Genomic DNA, 22,436 nt, shown 5'->3' on the forward strand with positions numbered 1-22,436 from the left:
GCTGCATCATATATATATAATATATATAATATATATGTACATTTTTGCCTTGTATGGTTTCTTTAATAACTGTCAGCACAAATTTATTAATTTAATGTGGTGTATGTCATACCTGATCACCCCCTGTCACAAAAGGACACCAGAGGTTCCCTAGACTGTGCTGCTGTCTGTGGGAAAGTGAATTCAATCAGTCTCTAATGGCCCTGCAATATCGCTGTCATTGGTGCTCAACTTTGAGTTTGTGCTAAGGAAATGTGCCATCAAATGTCTCACATTCTTGGTATCACTTAGTGGCTGCGTCTGATCTCTGGTTACCTCTGCCCGGGGTATGAGACATAGATGCGGACCCCTCTAGCACAACCACCTCCCCCACTACACTTGCTGTTTTAACGTCACAGCCCTACTTTATAGCCATTTGAGCCCTTACCATCCACCAACTGTGCCTGACAGAGCACTGTTTATTCAGCCAGGCTGAAACATTGAACGCCCTCACCAATTGACTGCCCTCTCCTATTTGTGTGATGAGTGTAGGATGCGTTTGTTTTAATTAGGGCCTATCGTCTGCACGCTGTCTACATGTGTTGTCAATACATAAAAGGGTAAAGACAATAAATGGAAAGTTTATTCTCTTGGTGATTAAGTCGTGAAAAGAAGCTGACACTCAATTTAATATCTGTTTTCTGCGATGTGTCATTAGAACAGCAATATAAGCCAGGCCTAGACATTCCTCATGGGATCTGATAGTGGCACGGACTGTTCTGTTAAGTATGTCTGCATGTCTCAGCTATTCCTCTCAGAGACCAACACGAAGACAGCACAACAAAAAATATTCTTATCTAAATCTAGCTTCCTTGCAACTGCAGTGCTCTTTCTATCTTGCTGCTAGGGCATAAATAGAAAGAATACTTTTGACCTAACTCGTTTATCGCATTGATTTCAATAAGATAATCTTTTAACATATTGAAATAAAAATAGAAAGAGAAAAATGTTGTTATTAACAACATGAAGTGCATGAATGCATGAAACATTACATGACACAAAGGTTTCCCAAAGTGAGGTTTGTGAAGGCAAAATTCAAAAGATGAAAAATAAGAATTAGGGAGGATCACTACATTATGGATAATTTATTGCTATTGTAGAAATCCTAGCAAAATCAGCCACTTGAATTAAAAGTGTTTTATTTATTTTTTTTGGCTCTTTGTTTCTCTATTGTTTCTTTGGTGGTTGACCTGAGCTCAAAAAGAGGATTTAACCCGTCCGCAACACCTCCCTGCTCCGTGCAGTGATTCATGCCTTTTTTTCCCGGATAATTCCAGCACGTCACTGAGTCCTTCCCACAAAGTTGGGAAACAGCAGAGCGTCCGTGGAAGCGAGCAGACACACGAGAGCCGCGTCTGGAAGGTAAGAGCAGCCTGTTTTGTTTTATATATGAGCCTTACTTGGTGTCACTTGACGTGGTCGAGCCGAAAGAGGTGTCCGAATGAGTGATAAACGCAAGAAACTTGTTCATTGAATCAAAATAACTTCCGCTTCCTGCGTGATACGCTCGCGCCGCATAAAATCACTGGAGAGGAGACCTGCAAACATGTTTGTACCGTTATACACACAAAGCCTAGCGTTGCTTGCATGACGTTTAATTTTGCCTGTTTTTAATCAGCGATGTCCACGATAGAAGCCGACAACCGGTTTCCTTATTTGGAAGTTCATTCATGGAGTCATTTAAACTGACAAACTTCTTGAAGCATCTTGTCCTCTGCCTTTCCACTATAGTAACACGGGGTGCCAAGTGCCAGGGTGGCATCGACTGTTGAACAATTAGAGTCGAACATTGTTTTTCTCCAACTTAAGTATTTCTAAAGCTGTAAACGTTTGGTGTAACCCCCGCTGTTTTGACACATGGCTCTGTGGGGGAAGTAAATACTTAAGTATTTTGAGACTTTGTTTAGTCTCTGCCTCTTGTTTTGTCTGTGTCGCAGAACTTTGTCTGCGCCTGCCTAGACAGCATTTTTGGGCTTCATATGCAGATATTTCGGCGCATTTAGAGCGTTCGATGTTCGAATCTCTTCTGGAGGCTCACCTTTTAATCGACTAAGTTCCTAAAAACGCGTTAATACACAACTCACCGACTCAACGGACCAAGAACTGTCTTTTTCGAATATTTTCGACTCCTTCAGGTTGAATCAGGTTAACATCTCTTTACTCTAATCGTAATTTACAATGTAATAAACAGCAGCTTGTAGATGTGGGTGTATTGGAACGATTTAAAACATGTATAGCCGCCACAATATACTATAATAATGTTAAAGAATCGTTGGATTGTTTTTTGAATCAGTTTTAGTCCGCACCTATTATGTTCAAAAAAGATTGTGTGAGACAGCACAGTGTTTCATTGAATGTTTGCTGCTAGCAAATACAAGATACTGAACGAACATGTTGTATGTTACATGTTAAAATATCAAGTTCAGATGTTAATATATAAATTGAAACTAACTGAAGATGCAAATGTGGTTATATTTGGTAATATTTTCCATCCACCAGCACAGTTATTAGTCACTGCTGACAGCTAGACAATATTTATGGGGAGTCTAGACAAGTATTTATTTATAGCAGTCTCTCTTGACATTGTTCGCCTGAAACTATTTAATAAAGAAAATGACACATTTGAAAGCCCATTTCTCTGTGGGAGAGTGTGTGCCACTGTCTCTTCTGTAACAGACTGACAAACCTAATTTAATAAGTAAGATTTTTTTTTTTCATTAAGTTTAGCTCAGCATAAAGATGCTTTAGGGCTTGAGATCCAGCACTAACAGGGCTCATCTGCTACTTCCTTGAGAAATGTTCCTCACCCGAAATTCCCTTGCCAGACCAGCTGTTCTTAGCTCGCCTAATACTACACAACAGCAGATCAGATCACGTAACCTGCAGAGCCTCTTAAGCCAGTCAAGGCGTTATGTTTTCTTAATTATACATGCTGCTCTTTCAGCTCTATTTCAGCACCTTTACCACCATGCAAGAACACGTTAAACTGGTGATGCTCCAATTTATTTGAGTAATTTTTACTTTTTACTCCTTTGCATAATAATAACAATAATTTATTTATTTAGTTATTTTACATTATATGTGCAGAGACATTATATGTAATAATTTATAATAAGTATAATAATAATTATTATTATGGGAAGTGGTTTTGAATCTAAAAGACTAAGAATTATTTAAATTTGTTTTAGTTTTTGTCTAAAACTCATGGTCAAATAAACTAACAGTATTATTATTATTAATAATAATTTTATTATTTGGATTTGTTTTGTTATTTAACATATATATATATATATATTATAATTTGTTTTGTTTTTTTGGCTGGAACCTATTGCAAATTCACTGTAATATACTGCATGATATATGTCCATATAAATAATAATCCTAATAATTAATATTAATATTATGCAAAGTTGTTGCATAATAACTCGTCAATTATGTAGCTGTTTTTTTTTTTTTTTTGCCTGAATCTCATGGCCAAATGGACTACTTCAGAAACAAAATAATTTGTTTATATATTTAAATATTTAGCTGTCCTCAGTATATTCAGTCAGTATTAAGGTCAGCCTGTTCCAGTTACCCTATTTTATCTCAACAGATGAGAAGCAGTTGCATTCTGGAATTTAGCTAATAAAGCTGCTGTAACTCGTCTTGAAACTCAACTAGTTTAAAAAAAAAATATTTTAGTGGAGCTCAAATTGTTGTTAAAAGAAACAAATGCATTCCAGAAAGCCTCCACTTGCCTCAAGGTCAAAGTTTACACCACTAACCTGTAATACACAGAGCTATTGCCAGCTGGCTAACGGTGAATGATGACTCCACGTCTAGACCAAAGGGCCAAGTTTGCAGGGTTCGGTTGGCAAACTTTCATACTCTTGGCTCAGTTTATTCCTTTCAAGTTGTTCATTCCTTTAATGTTTGCTGGACTGGATTTCAGTAAATAATCGGAGCTGCCAGTGAAGGCCAGGCTGAGCTGATGATGTCTGCTCAAGTTAGAAAATGAAATGTGTGACCCTGGACCACAAAACCAGCCTTAAGTGTCAATTTTTCGAAATTTAGATTTATAGATCATCTGAAATCTGAATAAATAAGCTTTCCATTTATGTTATGGTTTGTTAGGATAGGGCAATATTTGGCCGAGATTATTTGAAACTATTTAAAAATCTGGAATCCGATGCAAAAATATTCAAAATACTGAGAAAATCACCTTTGAAGTGGTCCAAATGAATTCTTAGCCATGCATATTACTAAACAAAAATTAAGTTTTGATATACTTACGGTAGGAAATTTACAAAATATCTCCATGGAACATTATCTTTACTTAATATCCTAATGATTTCTGGCATAAAAGAAAAATCAATCATTTTGACCAATATAGTGTTTTTTTTTTTTTTTTTTTGGCTATTGCTGAAAAATATACCCCAGAGACTTAAGACTGGTTTTGTGGTCCGGGGTCACATATATACTCTGATTGATGTGGTGTTTTCTTAGGACTTCAAGACAATAGTGGTGAATGTAGATTTTGTGATGAAACACTTTGTATTGCATGCCTGAGGAGTTGCGGTTCAAATGGTTTTATTTGCCATTTGTCCTAAGATTGCAGACAAACCTCATATGACCCATCTTGCGTCAAAAAAAAAAAAGAAACAAGAATGATTTGAAGGACATTAATTCAGACTAATTAATATTTTGCTTTTTTCCATCATATAACCCTACCACTTGTAGAATAACACGATGGCAAGATGACAAAAGTGATGAAAGCTGCTGAAAACTGAAACATTGCGTTTCAACATTGCTCTACCAACTGTTTGTTTACTGCCTCTGTGTTCCTGGACTCAAATAACTTTTATTACAAAGAACTGGGGAGTTGCAGCCTTGTAGAAAGGATATTTTTGGCATCCTTTGAAAAGATGCTGTTTGGTATAAGTCAGAACAAATTACAAGAAACTAAGGCTATTTTTTTGTATGTGCTTGAACAAATTGCATTAGAGATGAAAGTATTTTTTTTAAAAAACATTATTACAATTTAAAATAGGTCTAACTATTTTCTGTTATAAAATATTTTAAAATGTCATTTAATTTGGTTTGCTGGGTTTTGTCTGCTGCTCATCAGCAATGTGACTACTAGATGTTTTGCAATCTTAAACGTCTAGCTTGTGCTTAATTCAATTTAGAACCTTTTCTCAGTGTTTTCATGGAGGCCTCATTATGGGTCACAAAAAAGCATCCACAAATGTAATGTCTTCAGTGGAGGCCCCAAGGCTAAGCTGTTTTTCTAATAGGAAATACTTTTATACAGAGTATCAGGTCAAAATCACAATGGTGGGCCCTGAGGACAGGATAAATGAGACTCGTTTCGAGTCATTTTCCCATGGTGAGAAGGCCAGATGTTGGTAGAGAAAAGCCACATTGACCGAAGGGTGGGAGAAAAGCCTCTTACATAAACACTGATGCGTCGGTTGAATAAACAGATTCTGTATATGCCAGGAAACCCCTTGTTACGAAGGGGATGAAATGGAAGTTTGTGATTTACTGACAGTGAGAAATATGGGTTGGGGGAGAAGATCTCTTTTATGTAGTGAAACGGCTAGAAGAGGACCTTTGATATCTGAGACGCACAGAACTCTTTGAAAGGATAAACTGTGATTTTAAGTCAATATGGCCGTGCGCTTTGATGATCATTACAGCTTGGCTATTGTTGGTGGTGTGTCTCCACATTTTGTTGATTCGGTGAGTGTCTGAGCACCTTATCTGTGTCTTTTTGACTGTACACATATATACCAAAATTATATTCCATAGCCTTTTCATCTGAACTTTCTATTTGAAAATTGATTTGCACTGTGAGTTCACCTGTTTCCAAAACCCATGAATTAACATCTACATAGAATAGACCAGGTTAGTTTTAAGAAGTGCAGGCAGTAAAAAGTCGATCCCTGGTTATGGATGGACACATAAAAATAGAAAGAGCTTCTGAATGATTGTAATTTCCAAATTGAGTCTCCTGTGTGATGGAAGTTTCCACCCGGGAATGGCTGCAAGGCTGCGCCTGCTACTGTGGCACCATTTGTTCCATTCCCAATGAAACAACTTCTAATTTTGGGATTTTCTGATTATATGAATTACTTTTGAAATAGAATGAGCAATGAACTTTGATAGGCTGTTGTCTACAATATTTTGAAGGGGCCTTTAATGTGTCTTGAGAGGTGTTTTATTTCTTGCTCAATGGTACCCATTTTATTGTGATTCAGATAGTTAATGTGTATCCTTATGTGACTCACATGGATCTTTAAATTATAGAGGTTCTGACTACTGACCGCAATTACATGACTCTCTGGAATATTTGGTTTGATTGGTTAATTGCAGCTTTCTGTAGTCAGACTGCCAAACAAGTGACTCTTAGTTCCTTAAGTGAATCAAAAAACATACATTACTGTACTCTGATTTCCAATAGAGTGACTTTAATGAACTGGTTCTTTTTAGTGAATCAAAACACATACAGTGCAAACAGTGTGGACTGTTCCAGAATGAATAAATCTAGTAATACGGTTATTTTTATCAAATCAAAAAACATACACTGCAGTATACTCATTTCCAAACGAATGTCTTTAGTGAGCCGGTTCTTTTTAGTGAACCAAAAAAAAACATGCAGTGCAAACAGTATAGTCTGATTCCAGAACTAACCCCAAGGGCTGCTTTTCTCTGTAACTGGGAGCTTATATTCTTCTCAGAAAATTTCATCATACCTTGTGCTAACATAATCACTATTTAATGAACCAAAGATAGATGTCAGTAAACTTAGTCATCACAATAAAGACCAACAGGGAGGAGCGATAGCACTCAGCCAAAGTTGTTCCACACACTATCTCAATCCCAGACTTGTTTAAAGGTTATTGTGTAAATAATCAATTACTCTTTATTGACTATACTGGTGACATTTTAGTTATGTTTTGTATTTCTACACTAGCGCAATAACTGTATCTGTTCGTTGTATGTACAATGAGTCATGCATCTAATCTTAAAGGAATAATTCACACAAAAATAAATATTGTGCCATAATTTCCAACCCTGTATGACTCTTGACTCTGAAGAACGCCTTGGTCTGTTTGTGTCCATACAATGAAAAGAAATGTGGTCCAGATTTTTTTCCCCGCTGTACAAAAACAGTTAAATTTGTCTAATATGTTCAAAGTGTATTAGTGTGCAGGTTAGGTTTCGGTGTTGGGGATGGGGATAGTTGAAGATTTTGGCCCCGGGGTTGGGAGGTAGAGGTGTGAGAAATGCCTGTCCTTATGCTCAGTTTAACCTGATCTGGGCCATTATTGCAGGGTTATTTTTAGCTAGGGAAATGAGATGAATCGGGGGTTGGTGGGTGGGCTGGGCAAGAGGAGGGAATGGAGAGAATACAGTCCTGAGGTGGAACTGATATGAATCCGTTCTTTGTTTCATATCAGTGTTGGGCTGCTCTGGGGGCCACGTGAGGTGTTGTTTGGGGCCGGAGGTGACAGGATGTTGGTGTCTAAGAGAAGGATCTCTGCTCCATACAAGGGATTTTCCATCACACAGGTTGGGGCTAATTAGTAAGAACATTATAAAGGGAGAATAAGGGTGAGAATTAAATTAAAAGTAGCGGAAAGAGTTAATGACATGGACGGTGTGTACTACTGAATGTGTTTGGTAAGATTTCCTTTTTTTGTATGACACTTTTTTTTCTTCCATCATGATATTGCCTTATATATCATTTCCTTATTATTATGTGTGTTATCTGGCTTCTTTGAAACCTCAGGAGTGATGAAGTCATGCTTTAGCTACTTTGAGAAGAATTTCAATGTTTGGTATTTGCAAAGGCCATGAATGATGATAAAACCTGCAATTTTCCTCTTCATTTATTTTTGTAATAATAAATCAATAAAAAATATGTAAAATAAAATGAATGTGTATGAATATATATACATATTATATTTTATGTGCACACACACAGATATATGTAACATATGTATAAAAAAGTAAATGAATCATATAGCTGATTTGTTATCCATCCTTTCCAGAACTTTTCGGTAAATTCATATCACTCCATTGAGAGGATCAGAGCTTGCTATATTGTGTCTCTCAGGTCATTGGCAGCCCACATTCCTCTCTCTTGACCTGATAAGTGTCTTTCTGTATCCAGTGTCTATCAGATAACTGAGCGCTCCTCTACCGGGAGCTGCATAAAGCCTGAGTGTGAACTGTCTTGGCAGATTGTGTGTCTGCACCTGAACCTGATACCATTGGGTGAGAAAGTGTAGGATCTTGCAGTTCAGTGTAGCCAACCTCAAATGCATTGTTTGCTGTTTGATGTTTTTCCTTAAAGGGGTCATATGCCATTTCTAAAAAATAACATTATTTTCTGTATTTGATGTAATGCAATGTGTTTATGCAGTTTAAGAAAAAAAAAGCAAATAATTTCCCACATATTGTGCATTATTGTTTCTCCTCCATGCCCCACCTTTCTTAAACTCATACATTTTTACAAAGCTCATTCTGAAAAGTGAGGTGTATGCTGATTAGCCAGCTATCCACTGCATTGTGATTGGCTGAATACCTCAAGTGTGTGAGGGAAATGTTACACCCCTTACCATACTGTGATGCCGTGTCCTGGTGCGACAAGACAAAACCAATAAAACCCATTACAAACGAGCCATTTGTTGCATGTTATGAATTATAATGACTAGTGTTGTCAAAAGACCCGGTACTTTGGTACCAAGTCGGTACAAAAAAAAAAGAAAATGTCACGGTACCAGGTTTCTTAAAAGTACCGGTGGTACAGAGTACCTGGTCAACCCGTTGCTTGGCGCATACAGCGCTTTGATTTCCGTGAAGCAGAAAACGCAGACGGAATCTTAAAATCCAGTCATGAAAATAAAAATTACATTTTAATATGGACAGTCACGGAATTTGTCAAAGTTAGCACAAATTAATCAAATCAAATCTCCATATGGACCAGTATCTGTAAATGTTAATCCGCAATTGAAATATGAATCCTGCATGTTCTGCGCGTCTTTTTGTCTAACACAAAGTCTGAGATTTTGAGTTGACAGCTAAATAGCTTGACTAAGTGGAATGATAAATTGTGGGATAATAGCTCCAGTATCGCCTTCATCACATCGCACTTTCAACCGTGTTGAACATCATCTGAGGTTTTTGGTTGGACGTACACTGTTGCATGTGGTTCTAATGTCACTCTTGAGCTTAAAGCTAAGACATTCGGCTGTAGTTAAGGGTGTTTCTAAGACTCTTAAGACTTGATAAAAGCTTAACTGAAAGGGCTTGATTCTTTAGTATATCAAGTTACTAACATTGGTTCAATGTTCACAAAGCCTGTTTTGTATGGTAATAATGCCCTTCAGAGCCATTAAAGATTATCTGCAGAGGCAGAGGGGGGTTGTGGTATTGAATAGGTCTGGGATTGTGATGTGCGAGACGAGCAATGGTGGTGTCAAAGGATCCATGACCTGGTATGCAATGCTAAAACCTTTTCAGATCAGGTGGTAAGAGCATGTTTACGGAAAAAACCTCAGTGATCAGTTGACGTAAGGGAAAGGTTTGAACTTTGAAGATGTAAAAGCGGGGCCATTGTGCTGGCTGAATGACCCAGTGCCTTTGCTTAGCGTGATTCATGTCACAGTAAAGGCAGGGCAGGTTTAAAAGCAAACACATGTGGCTTTCATTTGACACATAATTTAAGGCATGTCAAACATGCTGCTAAATTCTATACGGTAGCTCGGCTTATAACTTCCTGCTTCCCCTGTCTCTGAACCACCATACCGCTGGCATGACAACAATTTTAATGCCTCGTGAGTGACACATCTTCTTGAATTGTCAGTTTTCATTATTTCAGATTCTCCCCTTGGTAACAAGGGTCTGAAATTAACTTGAGTAGCACAATCCTTCATGCTGACCTTAGTTTGCGTTGCTTAAAAATAATGCTCCATGGCGTAGCCTAATGTTGATTACCAAAGAAGCATCTAGACTCGTCCCTAATAAAAAAAAGAAGATATATCCCTAAATCATCCTTATTGAGCTGAGAAAACTCTAAGTAAATGTATATCTAGTTATGCATTAACAACATAATGACTGTGGAATTTGCTTCAAATAAACAGTCATTTGTGGATAGTCATGTCTGTTTCTGGTATCCAAGGTATTCATGTAAATGCGATCTGTTTTAATGACTTTATATGGTCATTGAAGTTGAATGATTGGATTTAACTTTACTCATGCAAGGCCAGTCACAATGTTACGCTAGACAACTTGTAAAGCATTTTAACAGTAATGAGTGACTAGTGCCGTTGATTTGTTCAGACTCAATCAGGAATGAAACAAATTATATCTTCAACTGATTTGTTCAAAAACACTAAATTAGGATCAAAACACAGCAACTGTGCACTGCTTAGAGTCAAAATAAGCAAAATAGCACAATATTTTGGCTAAAATTTAAGTTACGCAATATTAACATCCTGTTTGCTGATTTGTCTTACAAGCCGATTGACTTTTCATTGTTAGTATCACTCTGCTTGACTATGTTTGCATGTCCCAGACAGATTGTCAGTTTGTGTATTATTTGTGAAGGATTTTTGTCTCTTTCTGCAGGTTACGGTTTACCAGTAGGTGGCGACAAGTGTCTTATTTTTAGTAAGTCGTTGAATACTACTATCAACCTATTCATTCAAAAACACTTAATCATTCAGGAACAAAACATGTGACATATTTGAGTGAGTTATTAAATCTGCAAACTGATTAATTAAAAAACACTCCACATTGCTACCTGTATTTTCCAGTCTTGGAGACAAAAATGCTAAATTATAACTAAAATATAATTTACTTAATATCAAACTTTTGTGTATATTGAATAGATGTAAAAAACAACAACAACTAAAAAAAGAGAATCACACAGTTAATTGTGCCACAAATGCTGTTGATAATTAACTAAAAACAAACCATATGAGAAGTAAAGGAGATGGTGAGATACTTCAACACATCTGCATTAAAGTCTATTTACTACGACTCAGGAAAAACATGCATTAATGTGTTTCTCTTTTGTAATAGTTGTGGAATTCTAATCATTCTAGTCATCAATAAGAACATGACCTTGAAGGCTAGGTCTGGATAGGAGTGGGGGAAGTTGTCATGAGACGGGTGAAAAGCGTGGTGGGGGGTGGGTTTTCTAGGCATTGGGACAGCAGGGTGGAGGTCCTACAGAGATGGACTGGGATAGACCCCTGAAGGGCTTCTTTCAGGACTGAAGTAATTGGTGTGAAATGGTTGGGTCTGTGGAGCCCCATTTTGGCATTTGCTTTGTGCTAAAGTATTGTGCTTGTTTTTCATTGACCGTGCAATAATGGACCATATGATGAGATCATTATTAGATATTTCACAATCTTCAGTCTTTAATGCAAAAATGCACACTTTTTGGTTATATTTGTTATATTTTTAGATTAGTTTAGGTCTCTTGACTGTAGTCTTATTTAAAACCATTTTTAATGAAGCCCTATATACAAAATGAACTTGTAGATTTTAATCATTTCTCCTAAGGTTCTTATAGATTTTTCAAATGGAGATGATATGCTTTCTATCTGCCAACGTTGAGCAGATGGCCCACATAGATGGAGCAAATATGAATTTAGCACCTGGTTGTTTTTCATCCTCCTGAAAGGTGACGGCTGCTCTGAGTGTTCTCACACATGTCTCATAATCAGATGGCAGGGTGGCAGTCAGTGCCAGAGAACCAGAGACGCAGAACTCGCCGTCACTCGTAGATTAATATCTGAGCTCAGGAAGAGCTTGATATAATCGAGAGAGAGTTTCAGCACTTTAAACATTATCGCGAGCAGCTCTGAAGCAAATCAAGTTAACTGAAGTGCTTGGATTGAAGTAAGTGATCGAATTTGATCTGTTCTTGTTAAAATCAGTTTTTTAGTCATATTTTCTAGTGTGCTTTGCCTATTATTCGAGTTCTAGTAAAAATTATTTGCATTTGAAAAGCAAATAGCGTTTCTCTGAAATGACAGGATGTGAAAAGCTTCAGTGTGTCTTGTTTTGTTAGTTTCGTGTCATTTTGAGAAAAGACGTCCTTCATCTGATTGACATGTCATGCCCAGGAGAGTTGTGGGAGGAAATGATATTCGAAGAGGGAGTGCGTTGGTGTTGTGTTTCATATGAGATGCTTTGTTTGCACATTTATGGAGAAGAACTCCGGGTTGTGGATGAAGTCATTGGTGGAGGCTAGCAGCAGATCTGATGATAGACATGAAAAATAAACAGTTGCAACTAATGGTTATTTTGATAATCAGCTAACTACTTTTTGGATTTTGGTTATTAATCAAACAATGAATCATCAACTTTTAATGTACTGTTCAGTTTTTATCTTTTTTAAAGAGGCTGTGCATATCCTAATAACAATAAAGACAAGTTGATGAATCAATAAAAAAAAACCATATACTTTTAATATATTTAACCGCCAACCTCCTTAACATTTATTTTTTTTAATTATCATCCAGACTCAAAAATCGACAAAAACGTCTTTTGTAACAATTTAGTTACTTTTGGTTTCTTAAAAATTAATAATAATAAATATTTAACACGTCTAAAACTTTGAAACTTCAATTTAGACTCCTAGACTTTAAATTAAAAAACCATCATTGTTTAAAATTATGTACTCACTTGAATGTTCCAGAATAAGCATGAATGACCTACAGAGCTACAGAGTAATGCTCTCAATGCACGGTTCTTCACTAGAAGCGGTAAAACTCAGATTCGTTAACATTGCTTTTCTTGAACAAAGGCTGCTAATTAAAGGTGGCAACTGCAGTGAGGAGGCCCAGTCAAATCAGCTCTGAGTGAACAAGCTAATGATAGAGATTGAGGGGAATGTGGGCCGTCAGACAGGGTGACCTTAATGTGGCCAGTGGGTCAGGAACAGAGACAACAACATCTGCAGGAATGTGTTTCATAGTGTCCATCACAAAAACGGATCATGCATACCTTTTGTCTTTTTCTTTCAGATCAAGAATGCTGAAGACGCAATGGATCCCCTAGTTCACTTGAGCCCACTGAGAGTCCGAATCTCTGCTCTCCCACACCCCACGCGCCCACCTCGTCCCTGGGCACCCGACCCTGCGCCTTTCACCATCTCCTGGAAGAGGGAATAGTTTTCATACCAACACACGGGAGAAAGGTGAAACCTTCCTGTGTAAATATGACTGGATGGAGGTCTCAGTGGCATCTGGTCCTGCTCAACTCGCTGACATGTGGCCTGGAGATCTGCGTGGCAGCTGGGATCACCTACGTGCCTCCTCTGTTGCTGGAGGCTGGCGTGGAGGAACAGTACATGACAATGGTTTTAGGTAAGGTTTCAGCCTAACCTTAGAATGTGGAACCAGGGTTTGTGATTGGTTAATTAAGGGCTGTGCTGTAAACAGCAAGTCAAGGTTGTTTCCCACTAAGGAGTTGATCCTATAATAGGGGCCATTATCATAATTACTGGCTAAATCACTCGCTGCCTCATCCAGGTGGTAATCAGGTGCTAATTGGAAAGCACTGGACTGCAGGAAGAGGCCCGGAGGCTCGTGGGTCAGCAGCTGTGTGGAAGCTTGTATAGTTTTACTGCATCTTGTTAAAATTCTGTGGGACCTTCCTCAGGAATTTCATCAGAAAATAGAGTCATCATGGGGTACCTTAGAGCTGAAAGCCTCTTTCTCATACTGTGGGCTTGTGCAGTCAACCTATTTAAATGTGCACTTTTTTCATTTCTCACCCCCATGATCTGGTAATTGTGTTAGGAGTTTTAAGAAGCATTTTCAAAAAAGTCATTATTATTCCTTTGAAAAACTGGTAGACAAAATATTAATGAAAACTTAGTATTAGTAATACTAGACAAAAAATGACATAACATGTCATGAGAAAATAAATAAATCAATAATTGTGTGTGTGTGTGTGTGTGTGTGTGTGTGTGTATATATATATATATATATATATATATATATATATATATATATATATATATATATATATATATTATACACACACACACACTATGGCTGTCAAGTAAATTACTCGCATCCAAAAATGTGTGTATTAATATATACATATAAATATACCCATAAAGTATATTATGCAAACACAAACATAAATTTTTCTGGATATGGTATTCTGGATGCGATTAATCGCGATAATATATATGTATGCATACATACACAGTTCAAAAGTTTGGGGTAATTTTTTACAATAAATGAATACTTTAATGAGCATTAAATTGATCAAAATTTCTATTCCTCGCAGAACCCTGAGAAGAAGAATAAAATAGTTTCCAACAAAAATGTCCTATGTATTAAAATATAATAATTAATAATATAAGTATCAAAGCTGTTTTTAACAGTTTTAATAATAATATGTGACAATGACGCCTGGAGTTATGACGGCATAGCATTCAGGAAGAAATAATATATTAAAATAGGAAACTGATAATTGTAATAATATTTCATGCAGCCTTGTTGAGCATAAGAAACTATAAAAACATTTTGAATGGTAGTTCATGTAATATATGAATATTTTTTTTATTTATTATATATTATATACACATTTATAACATGAATTTAAATATTAATATTCTAAATTTCCATGGTTTATATATGCCACTAGGCCACGGCCTGAAACAATTTAAAGTATGCAGTTTCAAAGAGAATACTTTGCTTTTGTCTACTAGAGAAAAAAAGTCCATGAGAACTTTGTTCATATAAAGCGACATGAGTGATTATTTTTATTTTTCATCCTAGAATAACAGCCTTATGACTCTAAATATTCTATGTCTTTGTTTGATTTTTTTTTTCAGCGTGTCATATGAACAGATGCATTATTTGGTGCCCACAAATGGTTTCCACATGGCTTTTGCTGTAAAAGAATCTCTCTCAAAGACTATTTGCCTTGCAACCTAAACAGAATAAAAGCAGTTCACAAATGTGCATGTGGTCACTCCGCACCAGACGGACAGAAGATGTGTGGTCTGTTAATATGTTCTACACACCACTCTCTTTGTCAACAGCTGCAGTGGAAAGCAAAGAAAGATCCTTTGTGTTCATTTCCATTCACAAGCTATATAAACTCATAATGTCGTTGCCATTAGAAGTGCTTTCAAATGGTTTGTGTGTGGTTCCAGAGGTTTTGTTGGATGCTCGTTTGGTGAGTTGTTTGTGACCTCTTCTCGAACTAACACTGCATTATAGCTATACATTTCTTCCCTGGAACTTAAGTCCATGACCTTTGTTTTGTTAAAGCCATGCTTTTCCATTGGAGCTACAGAAACCATTAGGATGACTATAATGAATTGCACTGTGTAGTAAATAAAAGAGTTATATGATTAATTGTCTGGAACTGCTGCAAACAGCACAAAGGCACCTTTAAAGGGAAGTGGGCATAATCCCACTCTCCCTCCACTTTGGGAAAAACAGCATGTGTTGACTTACAGGCAAAGTTGACCGACATTGTTAAATAAATCTCTTTATGGTAGGCAGTTCCAACTACTGTATTCCTCACATTACTCATAGTTTGTCAATACCTGCTCAGTGCTTTAAATACGGTTACCTTAAATTTTTCTAGGTGTGTTTTTACCATACACTGTAGGTTTTTACACACATGCTTCCATTTTCCGGTTCATAGCTCTTGTGGAAATGTGTTTTTTTAATGTGTGAGAATTTGCAAACATTATTAATTATGCACCATGATAGCAAAAAAAAAAAAAAAGCAATATTATTACTACAACTATTCAAAAGTTTAGGGTCTGTAAGATTTTATTTTTGTTGTTGTTTTTAAGAAATGTATACATTTATTCAGCAATGACACACTGAATTAATCAAAAGTGACAGTAAAGATATTAATAATGTTACAACAGATTTCTATTTCAAATAAATGCTGTTCCTTTGAACTTTCACCATCTTTCACTAAAATATTAAAGGTGCTGTACGTAAGTTTTTGACTCTAGTAAAGCATAAAAACACCATAATATGTTTGCACATATTTAAGAAACATTTAAGTTACACTACTTGTTTATCTGAAAAACAATGCTAAAGTCAGTTACTCTCCTCTGAAAATGTATTTTCCAGGCCGGAATGTCAGTCTTTGTTTTGGTTTGTGAAACCCGCCCACTGCCAGCTTACCCAATTGTATTTTGGCACAACGGTTGCTAGTTGGCGAAAAACACCGCGCATTTCATATCCATTCATCATCAAGTGCTCTCATTCCTGTTGGTTTCGTCAATCTGGCAACCTGCATGTGCGTCAAGTCTGAGGCGGAGGGACCAGGCGAAAGAAAACCCCTCTCCAGTATTTTGAATTTGGACTGCAATACCTAGTTCAACCACTCTGTGTCAATCCTACATACAGCATCTTTAAGCAACTCTTTTCAACATGGCTAATAAACTTTTTTTTTTCTCAAACTTTCTTGAGCAGCAAATCAAGGATCATGTGACATTGAAGACTTTGTGTTTGCAAGAATGGATAACATAATTTGATTCAATTTTTAATTTATAGCAATAATGCTTCTGTTAAATGTTGTGCAGTTTTTCACAGGATACTTTAAACTAGTAAATATTCTATAATATTCTTTTATCATTAAATGTACTAATATTTTTTACAGTGTGCACTGAGTAAATTGACTCCAGTGAACTTTTAATTGCATTTTGAGCATGTTCAGGTCATCATTCCACCACGCACTTGAATAAAAATAGCTGCTGAAGATCTAGAAATGGGAATCAATGCATGACCAGTGAGTCATCTGCTTTAATTAGAAAGCTGAGGGAATGAGGGAGCAGAGCCAGAGACTGGTCACCTTAAACTACAGGCAGCATTACAGCAGGCTGAAGACAAAGTCAAAAGATAGAGGCCATGGCTTTGATTCTTTGACAAAAATGTTGTCTCCATTGACAAAAAAAAAAAAAAAAATTTTTTTAATTATATATTTTTAATATTCATATACTTTTTCATTAGGTATTGGACCTGTCCTGGGACTTCTCTTCATCCCCCTGATTGGCTCAGCCAGCGATCACTGCAACAGCAGCTATGGCCGACGACGACCCTTCATATGGTTGCTGTCATTGGGAGTTCTCCTTGCCCTTTTTATCATACCAAATGCTGACGTGTTGGCTGCCAACCTGAGCTGGGGCAGCACCCGCCGCAACCAGGCTCTCCAGGTGGGCCTGCTCATCCTAGGCGTGGGCCTATTGGACTTCTGCGGACAGGTGTGCTTTACGCCACTGGAGGCGTTACTCTCGGACCTCTACCGTGACCGGGATGACTGCGGACAGGCTTTCGCTATGTTCTCCTTCATGGTAAGCCTTGGAGGTTGCATAGGCTATTTGCTACCCGCCCTAGACTGGAGCGGTGGGCTACTTTCCTTCTACCTGGGAGGTCAGGCTGAGTGCTTGTTCTCCCTCCTCATCCTCATCTTCGTGGTCAGCGTGTTAGTGACCATGAAGGTGTCCGAGGAACCCTCATCCACCCTGGAACCGGTGCCGTCGGAGCCTGGACAGTGTTTTCGACGCTCATGCTGCTATCTGTTTCAGTGTAAGCTGCGGACTCTGAAGTCTGGCCCGCTCATGTGCCTGCTCAGGACTTGCTGGTCCATGACACCGGCCATTTATCGCAGCTACTGCCATGTGCCACGTGTCATGCGACAGCTGTGTTTGGCACAGCTCTGCAGCTGGATGGGTGTCATGTCCTTCATGCTCTTCTACACAGATTTTGTCGGCGAGGGACTGTACGAAGGAGTTCCCAGCGCCGCTCCTGGTTCCATTCTCAGGCAACGCTATGATGAAGGTTAGTAAGTAAAATCAACCCTGTTTACTTTCTTAATGCACATTTGTGGCCTTTATTGTAAGGGATGCATCAGTGCATCATTAGACTCTGAAATCACACATATTTAATTTAATTAATTTGCAAACTTTGCAATTTGATAATTGTCATATTATAGGTTCAATTAATCATGCATCCCTAGTCTTGTATGAAATGCCTACTTTTCATGATCTAATTATTTTTTTCACATTTTTTTTAGTTTGAATATCATTCAGAAATACATAATATAGAAACAAATCAGTTGCGAACAGCAGTACACGCAAATTGTTTTAAGTGATGAAAATTCATATGCTTCCAAATATCAGTGACTTTCTCTTTTGTGGAAAACAAAAAAGGATGTTTTGAAGATTTTTTCTCTTTATACATACAATTTAAAGTCAATGGGGAGTGGATGCAGCTAGGTGTTAAGTAAGAGAGCAGTAAGTTTCTTAGCAGAAACTGAATCCAGAACTGTTTTGTCATAATGCTGCATTTCAAGCAGGTCATGTAATGTTTGATTTCCCAAGAGATTTTCAATGGTTAATGATATTATTTATTTCAGAGACGTTCTCAGACTCATGCGTAATGCATTAATGTTAAGGGACATTTTATTGGTAAATATTTGTACATATATTCTCAGTTTTGCCTAGAGTATCTCAATGGATGGCAGAAAGGATATCAGTGTTTGTTTCATGGAGTTAAGCATAATAATGAATATTACCTTCACCTCATTTCCTTGTCTGCCCAAAAGGCTTCTTTTTTTTTTAACTGTCCATAAACTTGTTTTCCTGCTGTTGGTGGTCTGTAATTTCCGTCCTCTGGCCAGATCGTCGGTCTCTACGACGTGAACTTGTATTCACCTCCACATGTGGCCTCTGTCAGCCGGGTGCTTGAGCTTCCAATGTTCATGAAAACAAATGCATGTCTTTAACTAGTCAACAACTAACTTACAAAATCTACATCATGTTAAGCTAGCATCTGGATCTCTCCCACTGAGCTTTGACACCAGCAGAAAACTCCTTTAGCAAAACATTTTGACAGACGTGGTCAAGATTAGTGTGCAAACAAACGAAGTCTCGTCAGTGCAGTCGACCGCAAACTGTGCGCCATGTAACAAAAAGTGTTTGCGATAGGTGCTCAATACAGTGAACATCTCCTGATTCGGCAATTGTTTAAATTATGAATTCCTTCTCTGAGGAAAGATCCTGGCTTGTTTGAAGAACAACGCCAGTGCCTGCAAACACATGCCTTAGTAAACATCACTAATAGGAATTATTCAAAGGAAACATTCACCATTATGCTCAAATGGGCAAAGCAAACAGTATGAAATGACTTCATTTGTCAAAGCCACAAGGGCTGGGGATTGTTGTGTACCTGGACATGCAGCTGTTGAAAAGAATGGTGACCCCACTGGTGTGCTTTGAATTTCTACTATTTTGTGATAAATTCCAGCTCACTGTAGATTATCAGTGTATGGAATCTGTGAGATTTTTGAAGGAAGTCTCTAATTTATTTGATCATAAATGTGATATATTTTAAAGTAATTTATTCCTGTGATGCAAAGCTGAATTTTCAGCAGCCATTACTGCAGTTTTCAATGTCATGCTATAAACAACACTGAAATATTGTTAAGCGCCATTATACAAAAATATTTGTGCAATCCTGAAGTTCACCTGAATCAACACTTGAATCCGAATCAAGTGTTAATTCTAAACCAAACCAACCTGTTTCTCTAGTGAAATTCTCCAACATCCCCCCCTGCAGGTATCCGTATGGGCAGCCTGGGCCTGTTCCTGCAGTGCGCTACCTCAACCTTCTTCTCGCTGGTCATGAGCAGGCTGGTGCATCTCTTTGGGTCCAGGGTGGTCTATTTGAGCAGCATGGTGTGTTTCACCATCTCCGCTCTGGTCATCTGCTTGTCCAAGAGTGTCCTGTTGGTCACGGCTATGTCGGCCCTCACTGGCTTTGCCTATGCGACGCTGCAGACACTGCCTTACACGCTTACCTGCCTCTACCACAAAGAGAAAGAGGTAGGCATTTCAGACTTGCATATATTTTCTGTCTTTTATAGACCTAATCAATTATAAAAACTAGATTTATTTGTTACATATGTCTCACTTGCTTCTCATCACTAACATCCTTCAGGTGTACATGCAAAGCAGCAAAACCAAAAAAATGCACACAAATGGATTCACCATCACAAGGGATTCTGTTTGTCTGACACTAGACAACGGCCCTGGAGATCTCAACCACAAGAGTGAGATTTCCAATGGGCATGTTTCTTACAGTGGAGATGAACCAGAGTATTACCCACCTCTGCATCAGAACGGTGCCGCCCTTGGTCTGGAGTCAGAGGATTTTGGGAAACGTGGGGTGGGACTGGATTTTGCCATTCTGGACAGCACCTTCCTTCTCTCTCAGGTCTTCCCTACCCTCTTCATGGGCATGATCGTCCAGTTCACAGAGTCCGTCACCGTGTACATCGCCTCCTCTGCCATCTTTAGTGCCATTGGCATCTATTTTGCCACCCACATCATCTTTGACCAAAAGGACCTCAGAAGCTGAAAGCAGCAGTAATCATGTGAGTCATTTCACAGTTCACCTTTTACTAAGAATCATGCTAAATGTCACTGACTAATCTACAGAAAGTGATGGTAAAAAATGAGATGGGAGTACAAATTATATTTCCGTTCTTTTTGCTTTCTCTTCCAAAAGTATTGGGTTCTCCTGAGAAACTTTGCATTTGCTCACAAAACTTTTGTGATGGAAATATGCTAACGTTTTGCTTGCAAATGCAGCATTTTCTGAGAGAATGTAATGTTTTTGGGAGGAACGCAATACTTTTTTAGGAGAAAACAAATGTTTCGTGACAGAATGCAAAGTTTCTCGGGGGAACAATATTTTTGCAAGAGAACATGAATGTTTTGCTAGAGAATGAAAGGTTTCTCAAGAGAATGCAATACTTTTTCAATATAATTTTTTTGGGTGAATGCAATACTTTTGTGGAGAGAATACTATTTTTCTTTTCTCAAATTATATTTTTATTTTTAGTAGTATTTTTTTACATTGTCTGTATGAATCCTACCTTAGACAAGTGTTTGCTTTTTCTAATGCAAGGCTTACAAGTCCTTTGTAGTACATTTTGCTGACTGCATTATTTATCCTTTTTCTTCATAGGTCATGCTTGCTTTGAGGATTAATTGTGCTTATCTCTATGGGACCCATGGACACATCAAAATGGACTTGATGTAATTCCTGTTGTATTATAAAGACGCTTTGTAAAGAACTATTTTATTGTATGTGTATTTTTATATTGATAATATATACATGTATTTATATCCCTATGGGAATTTAAAAGCAACCCGTTTTGGCGAGGTCTGTATTTATGTAATACTATAACCTTGTTTGACTTGTTTGTCAAACAAAAGTGTCTTAATTTTTTTTATATATATATTACTTTAATATGACTAATAACACAATACTGTTATGTATAAAATCTCAATCTGGTGGTCAAATGACAATCTGGTGTAGTTTTCTACAGGTAACATTACACACAGACCTAGGCTATCTATTCAAAGTGTTGCAAACCATCATCAACAATATGACTTTTCTATTTTGTGGCCGGGTTATAGTAAGTTACCTTTAAAAACGGTAAAAAAAAAAAATGTTTTAAGTAATGCATCTGTAAGTACACTCACCATTGCTCAGTGTGTGTGTGTGTGTGTGTGTGTGTGTGTGGAGCTTTATGTGTATGAGTGCTATGGGTATTGACTTTGTTGAACATTTTCCAAAATCTCAGGATAAATTTCTTGTCCAGTTGTAGAATCATCAGTCCAGTCACAACACAATGAACTAATAAAAGAGGTACTGATATTTAAATGCTGAGATTTTTTCTTTTTTTATTTGGATGAACTATTTAATGTGGGGAATTGTCAAATCTAATGAGGCCTATCTATTGTTTATAGCTTAAATTAAGATATTTTATTCTGCAAGATTTACATTAAACTAATGCCATGGGCAATTTTGTTTTACTGAAAGGTTTCAGATGATGTCATTCTGTCTTGCGTTAAGCTTGTTTGTCCCCTCAATAGTGGCGTATATAAATAATTTTCATTATCCAATAATTCCCAAATGGATAATATACTTCACATTTAATTAAATATTTATTTTGTTAGAGAAAAAAAGATTGCACACTATTTTTTTCCCTGAATGTTTAAATGGTGTTTGGCTAATCTTTTTGTGTCAGCAGAGGACAAAACGTTCTAACTAAAGAAATGACATCAAATTCATTTCTGTTCATAGATGCAATGTCATGTTATGAAGTGGATCCATTTGAAATGACACAACTACTCAAATTTCTCTTTTGTTCCTTGAAATAGACTGTCTAGATTCTGAAGTGTTTCAACAATTAATGCTGTAGATAAATGGGTCAGGATTATGCATGACAAAATAAACGAACTATATTTCGCTTTATCTGGCGTCCATAGGGATTATGTCTGACATATTTTACATTTTTTCAAACAATGTTGATAGTGAAGAAAAGTA

General features: G+C 37.3%; 1 protein-coding gene across 4 annotated transcripts; it reads left to right on the forward strand.

The window, feature by feature from the left end:
* The first annotated feature begins 76 nt into the window (after window positions 1-76).
* LOC127946651 (solute carrier family 45 member 3) lies at window positions 77-21,770 on the forward strand. 4 transcript variants are annotated; one of them, XM_052543354.1, is made up of 7 exons: window positions 77-1,401; window positions 10,663-10,704; window positions 13,074-13,415; window positions 17,049-17,876; window positions 19,656-19,921; window positions 20,037-20,472; window positions 21,069-21,770. In XM_052543354.1, the coding sequence occupies exons 3-6, from the start codon at window positions 13,268-13,270 to the stop codon at window positions 20,454-20,456; spliced, it is 1,662 nt and encodes a 553-aa protein (XP_052399314.1). In that variant the 5' UTR covers window positions 77-1,401; window positions 10,663-10,704; window positions 13,074-13,267; the 3' UTR covers window positions 20,457-20,472; window positions 21,069-21,770. The 4 variants fall into 4 exon arrangements, with proteins under 4 accessions (XP_052399314.1, XP_052399313.1, XP_052399315.1 ...); XM_052543353.1 differs by lacking the exon at window positions 10,663-10,704; XM_052543355.1 differs by lacking the exons at window positions 77-1,401; window positions 10,663-10,704 and adding an exon at window positions 1,552-2,184.
* The last annotated feature ends 666 nt before the right edge of the window (window positions 21,771-22,436 follow it).

Source organism: Carassius gibelio, chromosome A25 (assembly GCF_023724105.1).
Source record: "Carassius gibelio isolate Cgi1373 ecotype wild population from Czech Republic chromosome A25, carGib1.2-hapl.c, whole genome shotgun sequence".
Taxonomy (NCBI): domain Eukaryota; kingdom Metazoa; phylum Chordata; class Actinopteri; order Cypriniformes; family Cyprinidae; genus Carassius; species Carassius gibelio.

Excerpts from the sequence above, each read along its gene's own strand:
- LOC127946651 (XM_052543354.1), top strand. The coding sequence starts at position 13,268 with ATGACTGGATGGAGGTCTCAGTGGCATCTGGTCCTGCTCAACTCGCTG. Across the intron at positions 17,877-19,655 it reads CAGGCAACGCTATGATGAAG|GTATCCGTATGGGCAGCCTG; the intron begins GTTAGTAAGTAA and ends CCCCCCCTGCAG. Across the intron at positions 19,922-20,036 it reads TCTACCACAAAGAGAAAGAG|GTGTACATGCAAAGCAGCAA; the intron begins GTAGGCATTTCA and ends AACATCCTTCAG.